General features: G+C 52.2%; 4 protein-coding genes and 2 non-coding genes across 6 annotated transcripts; 2 read left to right on the top strand and 4 right to left on the bottom strand.

Annotated features, from left to right (window-relative positions):
- Positions 1–15: 15 nt before the first annotated feature.
- On the top strand, positions 16–1311 carry BCR37DRAFT_350811 (ribose-phosphate pyrophosphokinase; the record flags this gene model as incomplete). Its single annotated transcript, XM_040868035.1, has 3 exons — positions 16–331; positions 446–1056; positions 1195–1311. 3 exons carry the CDS (start codon positions 16–18, stop codon positions 1309–1311), a joined length of 1044 nt encoding a protein of 347 aa, XP_040723201.1.
- On the bottom strand, positions 1192–3639 carry BCR37DRAFT_123096 (uncharacterized protein). Its single transcript, XM_040866012.1, has one exon. It carries the CDS (start codon positions 3577–3579, stop codon positions 1327–1329), a length of 2253 nt encoding a protein of 750 aa, XP_040723200.1. The 5' UTR covers positions 3580–3639; the 3' UTR covers positions 1192–1326.
- Positions 3640–4822: 1183 nt separating this feature from the next.
- On the bottom strand, positions 4823–5860 carry BCR37DRAFT_350673 (rab-GTPase-TBC domain-containing protein; the record flags this gene model as incomplete). The annotated part of the gene is made up of 1 exon (XM_040868024.1): positions 4823–5860. A coding segment is annotated over one exon (1038 nt), but the record flags the coding sequence as incomplete, so codon positions are not given.
- A 391-nt stretch (positions 5861–6251) lies between these two features.
- Positions 6252–7412, bottom strand: BCR37DRAFT_350667 (uncharacterized protein; the record flags this gene model as incomplete). Its single annotated transcript, XM_040868022.1, has 1 exon — positions 6252–7412. The coding sequence occupies one exon, from the start codon at positions 7410–7412 to the stop codon at positions 6252–6254; it is 1161 nt and encodes a 386-aa protein (XP_040723198.1).
- A 3759-nt stretch (positions 7413–11171) lies between these two features.
- On the top strand, positions 11172–11244 carry BCR37DRAFT_t35. Its single transcript has one exon. It is a non-coding gene; the product is annotated as a tRNA-Asp (tRNA).
- Positions 11245–12566: 1322 nt separating this feature from the next.
- Positions 12567–12639, bottom strand: BCR37DRAFT_t34. The gene has a single exon. It is a non-coding gene; the product is annotated as a tRNA-Asp (tRNA).
- Positions 12640–13785: the final 1146 nt, after the last annotated feature.

Raw genomic sequence — 13785 nt, 5'->3', positions numbered from 1 at the left:
AAAGAGAGAGCCAGGATGCGCGGCTGCGTCGTACTGGGGACCAATGGTCATCCCGAGCTCACAAAGGCCATATGCAACCGACTCGGTATGCAGCCCGGCGAGGTGGACATCAAGAAGTTCTCCAATGGCGAGACAAGCGTGAAAATATACAACTCTGTGCGTGGGCAGGATGTCTACATCGTCTCGCCCGGTAGTGGGCATGTCAACGATAATCTCATGGAGATGCTCATCATGATCTCTGCGTGCAAGACGGCGAGCGCCAACAAGGTCACCGCTGTGCTGCCTGTTTTTCCCTACTCGCGGCAGCCAGATGTGCCATACTCCAAGGTTGGTGCACCGAGCACAAAGCATCATGCTGCTCATCTGGCCAATTCTCTGTATCAGTCTCTTGAGAGCCGGCCAGCGACGCCTGTGAGAGAACGTTCAGGGAATCTGGTAGGCTCAGAATCACCGAAATCGGACTCCTCCGCCAGCTTCATCCCAGACAAATTTACCCCGAATGCCTCTGGCTATAGGAAATGGGTTGCTCAGGCCGGTACGCTTGTAGCTGCGCTACTGACAACGGCCGGTGCAGACCACATCATCACAATGGACCTGCATGATCCACAATTTCAGGGCTTCTTCGATATTCCCGTGGACAATCTCTTTGGTCGTCCACTGCTACAACGTTTCATCACACTCAACATTCCCAACCACCAGAATGCCGTTGTTGTATCGCCCGATGCTGGCGGTGCTAAACGCGCAACGGCGATCGCAGACTCGCTCGAGATGGACTTCGCTCTGATTCATAAGGACCGTCGCAACAAGAATCAGCACGATGAGAATCAAATGATGCTCGTTGGTGATGTTCAAGGAAAAGTGGCCATTTTGATTGATGATCTTGTTGATACAGGTAATACCTTGTGTCGTGCAGCACAGCTTTTGCATCACTCTGGTGCGACATCCATCTATGCACTTGTGACACATGCTCTGCTCAGTGGCGATGCGATTGCAAGGCTTCGAGAGTCCAAGATTGATGTGCTTGTAGTGACAAACACATCGCCGCAAGAGGAACATGTGGCAGGCCTTGGTCTTACCGAATCTAAACAGGCGACTGCTGGCGCAGGTGGTCCTCTTGGTGCATATCGCAACCCACCTTCAAATCCATCACCCTTGTCACAAGCGACAGATGCGCATGGCAACAACTTCCCCAAGGCGAGTAATGGCAGTGGCAAGATGGTTGTGATTGACGTGGCGCCAGTCTTTGCAGAAGCCATTCGGCGGATACACAACGGTGAGAGTGTCAGCTTGCTGTTTGACCATGGTATTTAAGTAATGCTATACCGTTTATGAAAGCAACTGAGCTTCCATGTGCTCTTGATGTGCTTGCTGCATGCTCATGTGTATCTTGAGTGTGACCTGGTGCGCCCGAAGTGAGCTCACGTATTCTTTCCGTTTGTCAATGTCTGTGACGCACAGCGGCAAGACTTTGCGTTCATACTCGAGCCAGGTCTTGCAGTAGTCTTGGAAGGTTTCATTTGTTTTGAGATACGCTGCAACATATGCAGCATTATTCAGACTTGCAAACTTGGGGTCTCGTAGTAGATCAGCTGGGATGTTTGGTGCACTAATTTTGAAGGCAAATCGTGAAGAGGCGTCTGTCGGAGCGTTCAAAACAAACTGCGGCGTTGAACCAAGCGCACTGAAGACAAAGTTTGGGTTCTCTTTGCTCTTTGGCAATTCGTTCTTCAAATGAGTGAATGTGAATGGCCCTGGCAAGTCTACCGAAGCCTTGCCAAACTCGAACACCGGTACCGTAGGGTCCTTGCCTTTCGCAGGCGCTGTATTGGAGTTGGACTCGAATGCAGGCTTGCTTCCTCCCTGCGTGTCGTTCTTTGCCAAGCCAGCCTTTCCAAAGTTGGGGTTCTCTTTGGCGGGAAAGCTGGGCTTTGTCATGCGCTCCGAGATTGGCTCAATATCGCTGCCATTGTCATCACTGGTAGCTTCCAAATTCGCTTCCTTCTCGCTTTCTGATGCGGATTCCTTTTGCGAATCACTCGCATTCTCGATATCTGCATCGGCATACCTTGGATCTCTGAAAGGTTCCTCCCGTGTGCGCTTTTCCGGCGTCCTGACTGCTGGTGCCGGAGGATGTTGGACATGAGGCGAAGAAGATGAAAAATTGAGGTCGGGCACTTTACTAAAAGACAGGGGGCTCGCGACATGCGGCGTAGAGACACTTCTTCTCGAAGCGGTTGCATCGACCGGTGGCGGCGTGAACTTGAATGAAAACTTGCGCGTGCTTGCTTCAGGCGTGGGTGTCGGATTCACGGGTGTGAATGTGCTGGCAAAGGTCGGTGCCGCTCGATGAGGCATAGAGTCTTGCTTCTTTCTTGACACGGGCACCGCAGTCTTTCGCTCGGCGGTAGGAATACCAGCTTTATGCCTGGTTGTTCTTCTAGGCGGATTTTTCTGTTTGTAGTCTTCGCCAGAGTCGCTATTGGATGACTGCACATGCTCTGGCTCTGATGCACTCGAGGACAAATCGTCCATACGATCCGAATCCAGCGGTCTGTCGTGCCGCTCTCGGTAAAGAGGCGTCCGTTGATATGCTGTGCGTGAAGACTGCCATTGATATTCTTCTTGCGCTTTCCTGCCGCCAGGGGTAAATCTCGCCGAGCCGGAGCTGCCAGCAGATGGTGGAGAAGGTATTTTGGAGCCGGCTGCCGCAGTGAATGGTGAAGTGCCTCCGCCTCCCGCAAACGAAGAGAATGTATGTTTCGAGGCAGTTGGAGGATCAGGCGTACGGGGGTCAAACTTGCCAGACGCTGCAGTTGTAGAGTAGGCAGACTTGCTCTTTTGCCACCAACCTGGCTCAGCCTGGGCCGCAGACGGACCTGGCGTTGGCTTTGTACTAGTTTTCGCGTGTGGAGGCCTTGTCTTTGGTTCAGAGCGCGGTGCAGGCTTAGGATCAGGTGTTGCCTTTGGTTGTGATTGTGCCGTCTGCGGTCTGCCTGCTGGCTTCGTGGCCTTGTTCACCTGTGGTCCAGTCTTTCCAAATACACCAGGTTTCGTTGCCGACGGAGGGAACGGCCCTTTTGTATAGGTCGACTGTGGACGAGTCGTATCTGCAGGCGCTGGTTTGGCTGCTGTAGGCGCTTTCCGAGGACTCGTCTTTGCTTGTCTTGGGTATCCAGCACCCACATCATCAAAGTAGCTGCTCCAATCGTAGCCAGTCCTTGCAGAGCCTGCTGCAGCAGCTGCAGCGCGTTGTGCACTGGATGCACCGTGAGTATGCGCATAAGCCGACTGCTTCGGCGCTCCTGGCTTTTGCGTCTGCTGATACGACTGAGGCTTCCGCGCAATAGGTCTTATTTGATCATAGATGCGCTTGAGTGACGGCTCCTTGAGTACATCATACGCAACCGTAATCTCCTGGAACTTGACCTGAAACTCTTGCTCGCGACCAGGGTTCTTGTCTGGGTGCTGTGTGCGCGCCAAGTCAAGGAATGCCTTGCGGATATCGATCGCAGAACATGGAAAGGACAGACCCAGGGTCTTGTAGTAGTCCTTGGCACTGTCTTGCTCAGGCCTGACCATCGTCCATCACGTCGAGAGCAAAAGAGTCAAAGAGTGAAAGTCGCGACGGAAAGACGCGACAGGACAGGTCAACAGTCACGTATATACATGCTTTGTTTAGCTCGCGGCTGTCTCATTATTATAAGCATAGTCATCATGCACCCCATTTACGGAACCAAGACCCCGTTGCAGAAACTGGCGGTGTACCGAGCTTGTCCGGCTCGTTCATCGATGTAGGCGTCAACGTAGACGACCTGTCGTCCAGCGGTTGATTCTGCTGTCGCTGTGGGCTCTGACCATGTTGCTTGAGGGCAGTCTGCAAAGCAAAGCGAGCCTCTTCCGCTTCTTGGTGCGAAATGGCAATCTGTGCCTTGGCCTGCACAAGCTCCATCCGCAATGCTTCCACCTCATCCACATCCTGCTGCATGAGCGAAACACCGGAACTACTTCGTGCAGCTGCAGGCCGCTTGGGATCCAGCTTGATGGACTGTGCAGAATCCCGAGGCCGAGGCTGAAGCCGTAGCTCGCGCATACCATTCTCTGGTGATCCAGCGCGCACCCCTTTCCGCAGGTCGAGCAATGCCTTTTCTGCCTTGTTTCGCTCTCGCTGCGCTTGTTCCAGGGCTACCTTGGTCGAGGCAAGCGAACCACGTATCCGTCCAACTTCGTGATTCCGGTCGTCCAGCTCACTCTCCAGAAAGGCAATCTTTTGTTGCTGCAAGGTGTAAACCTGACTGCATGGCGATGCGCGCAGCTTTTGTTGCAGCTCGGTGGTGTGCTGCGAGATGGCAGCTTGTTGGGCCTCTTGTGCTTCTGGGGATTGTGCTTCTCCAAAGGCATACAGACCTTCTAGTAGCTTGCCAGCAGCAGCCTTGAGGTCGTCCAATTGGCCTATTTGCTGGTCCCGCGCATCCTTGAGTTGTGCAACTTCACGATGTGATTCAGTCAAAGCCTCAATCAACGATTCAATCTGCTCGTTGAGTTGCTTGTTTTGCTTCTCGACCGAGGCAGAATACTTTTTGAGACTCTCGATGCTTGATCGAGACGCATTTGCTGTAGAAACGGGGTCTGTTGCAGTGGCAGTTGATTCTCTAGAGCTCAATGAGACAACATCCATTTCTTTGCCAGTCGACTCGCGCTGACCGCTACCGGAAAAGAGTCTGCCAGGATTCATTCGCCCGAGGAACGACGAGGTGATGGCTTGTAGACCACGCGACTCTTGTGACATGGGCCGCGTTAGCTCTTCATTGTAGGCGTGCTCGAGCTCTACGAGCGTGTCTGCATCTATCCGGGGTGCGAGTGCCTGCACATCTGCAATGAGACTGTCGTCGTCTTCGTAAGCCTGCCAGAGGCTTTTGCCAAGGAGCATAGATAGCACTTCTTCCATATCGAGCGACAAAATGGCGTCTTGGTTCTTGACGAGAAGTGCAATACCAACGCGCATCATGGTCTCTGGGCCTTCTGACAGAAAAACGTCGTACACGCGATGCAGCGTCTGCAATGGGCAAGTGACGGCAAAGAGCGAGAGAAACCATTGTGAAGCATACATGGCCGGGTAAATCTCGAGTGCATTGAGGTGGGTTGCAAGGAGAGGAACGGTCTCTTCAATCAGCTTTTCGAATTGCCAGAGACGAAGCTTGAGTCCTGCAAGCGTTGGTGTGTACATCAGTCGCATCTCATATGCCTCCATGAGACGCACGAGCACGCAAAAGGCTTCTCCATGCGACATGTTCATCAATAAGGGCGCAACGATGAAGCCCAACCCCTGACAGTAACCAACTTCGTTGTCATATAAGCTGAAGGCCCTGAGTACCTTGCCAAGATCCAATTGCCCATCACCATCTTCATGGCGAAACATGTCGACATCTGGAAAGGTACGCGCTAGATCGCGTCCAATGACCTTTTCGTAGGGAGAGCTTTCGCGAGAGAGTTGAGCATAGAGGCCCTCGAGATGTGTGTCGCGCGCACCGGCGATACTCTGCCAGACCAAGCCGCGCAATGGATGCGGGATACCAGCACGGATCTTTGTCGTGGTCAGCGTTGGCAGCCTATTCGCCGTTGTTGTATAGTCAGAGACCAAGGCTGTCCAAAACTCCAGGTCTGTCAGCAGAATCTCCTTCGACTCGATGCGCCGGTGGCCGAGGACTGAGTGACGCGGTAATATTGGCGTACCGAGCTGTGACGCGTCTACAACAGATCGCCGGACCTGCTGCACACTAGCGCGCTTTTCAGACGCGGTGGTGGACGCGACTGAGGATTGCTTGCCATGTCGGCGAAAGGACTGGTTGCGCTCAGGGAGCATGCGTAGCCATGACTCTTGCGCATCTGCCTGACTACTGCGACGCGATCGCTCATCTGCGTCGAGCCTATTGAGGACCTGCCAGTCGAGCTGCTCTGAGGTCGTGCGCTTGTGTTGCTGCTGCTGTGTGACAATGACCAGCGATGTTGTTTTGCGCACGGCCCGTGGTGTGAGTTCCTGCTGACAGTCTTCAGGCGGCGCAGAGACGGGTCTGTCTGCCTCGGCCATCTGTTTTAGAGTGGCATGCAGCAGTAGCAGACGGGCAAAGAGAGCTTGTGTGTGGTGTACACAGTGGATATGGATGAATTTGTATTTGTCGCGTCTCCTGGGATCTGACCAGTAATAGCTAGCTAGTAGCTTAGTAGCCTAGTGGTAGCTAGTACCATAGTGATAGCTACAGACCACGGGCCTCGCGCAGGCTGCCGACCCCAGACATGAGCTCTGCAAGCTGCTCCAGCTGACTCGCACCGGCCTGCTCCCGGCGTTTGGCAGAGTCGTTCTTTGCGACGGGGTCGCCTGGCCGGTGTTCGACAGACTCGTAGTTTTCGTCCTCGTCGGGCTCCACCAGCTCGCCGTCCTGGTCATCCTCTGCTTCTGCATCGCTGACTGTCTCTGCAGGCGCTTCTGAGGATGCTGCTCTTTGCTTGCCCTTGTCCATTTGCATGTCCTTCATCAGCTTCCTTAGCTGCTCCTTCTTCTCCTCCTCTGCATCCAAGTCACGCTTCGCCCGTAGTGCTTCGAGCTCTGGCTTATACACCGTCTCGTATTGTTCTCGTTTCCGCTCCATGGCTTCCACGTAAGCGTCAAAGCCCTCGCCAGTCAGACTGCTCACGCCAACAACATCCAGGTGATTGTAGAACTCTTCCAGCACAAGCGACATGCTGTTCATGAGTGAGTTCATGTAGCCGCTGCCTTGTGTCTCGCCACGTTCTTCCTCGCGCTTCAAGGCAAGCTGGAAAGTCTCAAAGTCGCGCATCCATTCAATCTGCTCGTCGCATGCATGCATATCGGTCTTGTTGAAGACGACAATCATGGGTAGCTTTGTCTTGTACAGGATACTGACTGCGTAGAGCATAGAACTAATGAATGTCGAGCATGACTTTGACCGTGGACTGTCGATGATGTAGGTCAGAACAGTTGGAAAGCTGGAGGCCAGCGCATCCGTAATGATGGCACCTGATGCTGACCAAGTGAAGATTTCAATCTGACCCGGTGTGTCAATGAGGACATGCGACATTTTTTGCTCAGCAGCACGTCTGTCAAGCAAGGTCAGAACCTGGTCAAACTTGGTCGTAAAGAGATTGAGCGAGGTCAAGATGCCGCCATTCGGGCCAAGGTTGTATTGCTTCATCACCTGCTTGTAGTTGATTGTATCTCTGATGTCGATATTCGCTGCATATGGCAGATTGAGTACAGCTGGGTCAAGATTGAGGATGTATGGCTTTTGACTCTTTGCGTGTAGATGCGCATTGAGCCGCTGCATAAAGGTTGTCTTTCCAGCGCCTGCCATGCCCACCACTATCGAGGCGGTCGGTGACGATGCTTGAGACTCCATCCTGCTCAAATCGGTTTTAGATATGTGGAGCCTGACTAGGTAGCTATATGCTCTCGCAGCTCAAGTTATCAGGTCTTTTGGAAGCTCTCTTGATAATGTACCTGTAGTTCTACAGTAGTTGACAAGTGTTGGCAGCACAAAATTTCAAATTTGTGTCGTTTGTCTTTCGTCCTCGCGCGACGACATGGACAAATGCAAAATAGCTCCAAATCTCGTGGTTCATAGGCCGCGGAAGCTTCCACTCAAGTGAAGAAGAAGGCTCCGAGGATGATGATGTGTGAAGTAAGCAGCAGGAACTGCGCTCTGTGAGTCCAAGCGACTGCGCACATATAGCAATGCCAACCAGGTCACATGCTGGAGGCACTTCACAGCACAACCAACTATTCTTGGTGGCAATCAGAATGAGCTCTTGCCTGTGCTAGGCAGGCTTTGTGCACAAGAGCCATCAATCAGAAGGAGAGACTGTGCGCTCATCTTTTGCACATGGTGCTTCCGTGCTATTGACATGAACAACAACCTCAAGATCCTCGATTAAGTCATTCTGCAAACTCGTCAACGATCTCTGATCCGCTGCTCTAGTGGACTCCACAAAACCAATGTCTTGGCTTATTTCATCGACAGCTTAAGATCAGACCTAACAAAAGGACCGAAGATCATAAAACTGAGGTAGTATGGTAACGGGTCAAGCTTCATCAATCTCAACGGTTATCCTGGACTGTCCAACGAGCCTAGGCAAAGCGCACCCTACGCCGATGCTCCTCGAGGCTCCGCCGGCGCGGCGCCAAGCATGGTCACCATTGCTTGGCACAACTTTTGCGCCCTGCACTGCCTCGGCGCTGCAAAAAGAGCATCACGCGCAGTGTGCATGAACAACACAACCTCAAGACCCATGTGAGCAAACTATTGGAGAAGCCCACCCGAAGTCTGCAGTTTCCTGCGGGCTCCGGACCCGCTGACATTATCGGCGTTGATTTCAGACTCGACAAGTAGCTGTACAATGTGCGCCCACTTGCTGACTCATGCAATGGCAAACTGATTCAGTGTGGTGCCGTTCATCTCAAATATCATCACCAGCGGCTTTGACGTGCTCAAAGACGCGCTGGCTCCTCACGGTGAAGTCGTCGACCACCACATGGAGGGGCGGCGCGAGGGCTCGCAATACTCAACATGCAAGGTCACGCTCCTGATGACCATTGAATCTATGCAGAAATTGCCTTCGCTGAGAGTGGTGTTGGATGGTTCAACTTGGACCGAGGAGGTGAATCCATGGTGAATGTCGTCCTCCACATCACTCCATTGAGGGCAACAATTATGCCAAGCTATGGTCAGCGTAGTTGGAGCTACCAGCTTGGCTTGCAATAGGATCGGGTCTGTCTGGGCATCTTGGGTGATCCAGAATAGCCGTAGAAGGAATTTGAGCGTAATCCGACCCCATCAAACTCATACGCGATGTGCGAACTATTCTATACACTCATGGTCAACGATAATTGACCACCACCGGCAATGTGTAACGTAAGAACGTAATTTAGCTGAGCTCGTGGACGATGAATCTTAACCGTTGCAATCGAGGGAGCTTGATCCGACACCATAGTCCCTTAATTTCATGATGTGTGGTCTTCAACGAGAAAAGGAAAAAGAAGATCTCATTTTATGCATTTCATTCATTGCTATAGAGATTACGGCTATGGTCAAATGTGTAGGATGTAATGAGCTCTATCTCACGAGAGTCTGCCCAAAGGGGCAACTAGGAGTGCGGCACTGGGAGAAGAAGTGAGGACCTCAACGACCCCTGGGATTCCGCGCATGCGCGATCCCTCTTTGCGTCAGAGCTGGTGTCAAGCCCATGTTTTGGAAAAGGCGCGACCTTGAGAGGGTCCAGATGTTTTATGGTTGTCCCGTTCCTGAAATGAGGAAGATGTTGACTGGATGCTGAGCAAGGTATGTGAGCAAGTGTCTGCACGCTTGGTGGTTCCTTGCAGCCAGTGAAGATTCGCTGCCACTACCGATATTTCAGGCGTACCATGCATCAGTACTACTCAGCGTGTCGGCTGAAGAGCCGACTGGCTGGGCGCAGACCTGAAGGGACGCATTGTTTGTTGGGATTGGGATCATAGAAAGTGGCTTCTTCCTTGGTGACTTGGTGATTACCACGGACACATAGGCGACAGCAATCTTTTTGAGCTTGCTGTCCTCCTCGTATTCGAGTGGACTCGGAAGCCATCATCCAAGTCCTGAGCTGAGGCCAGGACATCTGTGATGATGTGATAGCCTCTTGGCTATCTTGTGTCTCAAAAAGGGATTCTGACTGACTACCCTCTTCCTGCGACTGAGATGTGCTTGGAATTTGGCTAACTGGTATCTCTTGCGAGGGCTCCTGTTCTGCTTGCAAGGCCACAGGCGTCTCTTGTGCTCCCAAGGTAGCAAGAACTTCGATTGGAGAATCAGAGACGTCCACAAGTTGTGTCTTAACCCAAGAGTTTGTCTGAATGAATAATTCCTGCGACTGAGAGCTGGATGCGCTAAAAGTCTCGCTTGCTGTAAGCTCTTGTGAGGACTCAGGATAACTCGTGCTGATGGCATATCAGGCGACGAGCCTGCTGAAGCAGCGTGCTTTGGTGGTGAAGATTGTGTGGAAACTGTAGGAGCTACTGGGAGCTCGTCCAAGGACGGTGCGACGCGCTTCCTCAAGCCACCTGCAGGCGGTGCTGCGGCAGGTGACTTGAATGGTTCAGCGATCTGAGTCACGCCGGGTCCTAAATCAGAAGCACCAGTCTTGAGCCTCTTGCTTGGGACGGCAACAGTGCGGTGCTGGTTTCCTGCAGGACTGCGCCTAGTCGCAGCGGCCTACCTATCGGGTAACCATGCGACGCATGAGCCTTTGAATCGCCACACGCTTTGCAGAGAGGTGTCGAGTCACAGGCCTCGCGGAAGTGGGGTTGATGGCAAAAGCACCTCACCATGGTGTATCGTTCTTCAATTTGTGGACGTCTTTGACTCTCCAATCGAAGTGCTGCCTACCCCAGGAGCACAAGCTACGCCGGTGGCATCGCAAGGAGAACAGGAGCCCTCTCAAGAGCTGCCAGTCAGCCAGATTCCAAGCGCATCTCAGTCGCAGGAAGAGGGCAGTCAATTAGAATCCCTGGTTGAGACACAAGAGAGCCAAGAGGCTATCACATCATCACAAATGTCCCTGGTCTCAGCTCAGGACTCGGAGGACGGCTTCCGCGTCCACTCAAACAGGAGGAGGTCAGCAAGTTCCAAGAGACTGCTGTCGCCTATGTCAGTGGGGATTACCAAGTCACCAAGGAAAAAGCCACTGTCTATGATCCCAGTTCCTACAACCAATGCTTCCCCTCAGGTCTGCGCCCAGCCAGTCGGCTCTTCAGCCGATACGCTGAGTGGTGATGATGCACGGAAAATTTGTTGGCGGTAGCAGCAAACTTACAAAGGATGCCAGGAAGTAGTAGGAACCAACAGCAGCGAAAAGAATTTCTTTTTTCAATGTATCTGAACTCAAAACTGTTAAGCAGCTCTGAGTCTGATACCATAGGATGCCGGGAGTGACTTCACGAGCGTACTCGAGCGGGCAGCCAGTGCGGGCTTCTCCTCCTGGTCTTTGACTCGGCATGCTGCCCCATTCCTGAGGCATACCTGCTGAAACACCGTTGGTTTGAGGTGCCTGGAGAAAAAATAAAGAGAAAAAAAATTTGGGGCGTAGCAAATCCCTTCATATTTGAGCCAGCAATTTTCTTTCCACAATTCTCAGTGGTCCAACGGTTCACGATTCCTGCTTGTCACGCAGGCGACCCGGGTTCGACTCCCGGCTGGGAAGCGTTTTTTTTGGCCGACAGCCAGATGGCTTTGGTTGCTAGAGCTCTGTAGCTCTTCATCCCCATGACCACCGCGTCTCAGCTCGGAATAACAGAATGTCTCTTATCAGCTGCAGACCAGAGTGAACCAGTAGTAAGAACAAAATACATCTTGCTGCCCCATTTGACTGCCTGCATTCACCCAAGAGGCTCCTCATCATCATCAGCTGCTAAGACTGCAAGAAGCTGCTTCAACACTCTACAAGGCTCGACTTCCATGTGCAGCCTGAGAGGGTTTCGCCGCAAATCAAGCCTGATGCGTACATCGGGGAATGTTTACTCAGACAGCGCAACACACCGCTGTCCGTTCTATCATTCTGCTATTCAGATCAGTCCATGAGAGCCTGTTGCATCCTGTTTCCTACGATTGAGATACAGGTCAATATCAGGCACGAGCAATAATTTCGCTGCATCTAAAGCTGCACACTATCACAGGTTCGAAAGAGCTGATTGCTTCCCATGATCAGATCCCTCGCTTGCTGCGCACGCGCAATTCCGACAATGTCGAGCGTTCAAAGCCGAGAGATGGCAAAGATGCTGTCTCGAGAATATTTCGTTGGTGCGACGAAGGTCATCGTGTGTGATCGCTGCACGATGTATGAAGACGCCGGACTTTACATTAGCTGTAGCCTGCTCAACAACGAACGCAGCATGAACTACGACTCTCAGTCAATGCACTGGAAGCTCATTAGGACCATGTTGGGTGTACTTCCTCCTCGGCAAATGTGCTAGTTCATGCGACTCTAGTACGCTGCTGTCTTTCTAGGCAAGCCAGCGACCTTTCGCTCCTGGACGGCGATCTATCCATCTTGCCGCCAGCTGGCTGTTTGCGGACACGATTCTGCGTGTAACTTATGCCATCTGGTTTCCCTCGCCCTTTAACCCGACTTGACGCCGAATCAGCTACAGTGTGTCAAGGCTTTTGGCTTTACAGTGTTGAAGAGTCAGCCTTATAGCTCTTTTGGGAGGCGAGCACCTTTGATGTCCAGGCCTCATGCATATTGTCGTACAGCTAAGTTCGTAAAGCCAATGAATCTGCTATCTCGTTGCAGCTGCAGTTGTACTGTCGCATGAATGTTGGTTGTTGAAGTAGCTTCTGTGTGGTTCAAGCAGCTGATGATATCGAAGAGACATTTGAGTGAACAACGGCAGACAAATGGAAAGGTGAGGTAACTATTGTTCAGGGCTGCTAAGCAGCTGATATGCCTGAGAATCTCAGCTGAGACGCGGTCGTCATGAGGATGAAGAGCTACAGATCACAGACTGGATGTTGGCAAAAAAGACGCTTCCCAGCCGGGAGTCGAACCCGGGTCGCCTGCGTGACAAGCAGGAATCGTGAACCGTTGGACCACTGAGAATTGTGGAAAGAAAATTGCTGGCTCAAATATAAAGGGATTTGCTACGCCCCAAATTTTTTTTTTCTATTTTTTTTCATCTTCTATGGTTTGTCTTTCGATTGACCTGTCCCCTGACTTTCGCTACTGAAAGACTCCCTCTCTGCTCAACACCTTCCTGAAGTCCTTCTTCAGCTAGCTGCAAGGCCTTCTCCTCTGAATTCCGCGCTCAAATGAAAGGGAAGCTGAAGGACATCCAGAATCGTTCATGCCGGCGGCATCGACAATAAGGGTCGATTCGTAACCTCCCGAATGGCAGTCGACATCGTCCGTAATTGGACTGAGCAAGAAAGACTTGTGAAGGATCAGACACTTGATCTTGAGCAGGTCGTCAGATTTGCGCCAGTCAATTGTCCAAGGTCGGTGCATAATTGCTCATAGACCTGCATTGCCCTACCGCAGCCAGGGTATCCTAACTTCTGCTCTTGGACCTGTCATCAAGGTAAGCATTCGTCCGCCAAACAGTTCCATTAGTGCGAACTACAAAAAACCCGGTATCCAGAAAGAGACCTGCCCTGCTGTATCGCTGAAATGAGTCGGACAACCGCGATAGGCGCATTGTGGTCTGACGAGGTCTGCTCGAAACAGGTCGCGAAAAGTTTCGCGTGAACCCCAGTGTCGCGGAGGCCACAGAATCGCATTTGATACCACTGGCCGCCCAATTGTGAGCGCTGCCGGCGTTGGAGGTGCCAGTGCTGACGCCAGTTCAGCACTCATGGTATTCAAGGCGCGAGGAGTCGGTTGCTGGTCGGAACCACAACCAATGGCTTTGACCCTGTTGTCGATGCTGATGCATGGGGTGACATTGATCACTACGCCACAACGAGCTTACCCACTCGGAGAGACTAGAGACATACAGGCTCAATTCTCATGAAGTTGGTAACGAAGGTGCTGGTGGCGATGCATTGAGACTGTGAGACGCAAGATCAAACATCCTTGGGTTGTACTTTGACCGTCACGACGGCCTTGGCAACGCTCGAGGATACAAGATCTCGATGGCAGCAGAGCAGACAGCGGTCAAGGCAGCACAAGGTCGACAGCGTGCCAAGATCGCAGGGTCGCCAACTCAACTTGTGTCCTTGAATTGCAAGATAAACATCAACAATTGAT

The sequence above is a fragment of the Protomyces lactucae-debilis genome (assembly GCF_002105105.1).
Source record: "Protomyces lactucae-debilis strain 12-1054 chromosome Unknown BCR37scaffold_19, whole genome shotgun sequence".
Lineage (NCBI taxonomy): Eukaryota > Fungi > Ascomycota > Taphrinomycetes > Taphrinales > Protomycetaceae > Protomyces > Protomyces lactucae-debilis.
This window is presented reverse-complemented; position numbering and strand designations above follow the sequence as displayed.

What these genes read in the sequence shown, in the direction of transcription:
- BCR37DRAFT_123096 (XM_040866012.1), bottom strand. Translation starts at nt 3,579, where the DNA reads ATGGTCAGGCCTGAGCAAGACAGTGCCAAGGACTACTACAAGACCCTG.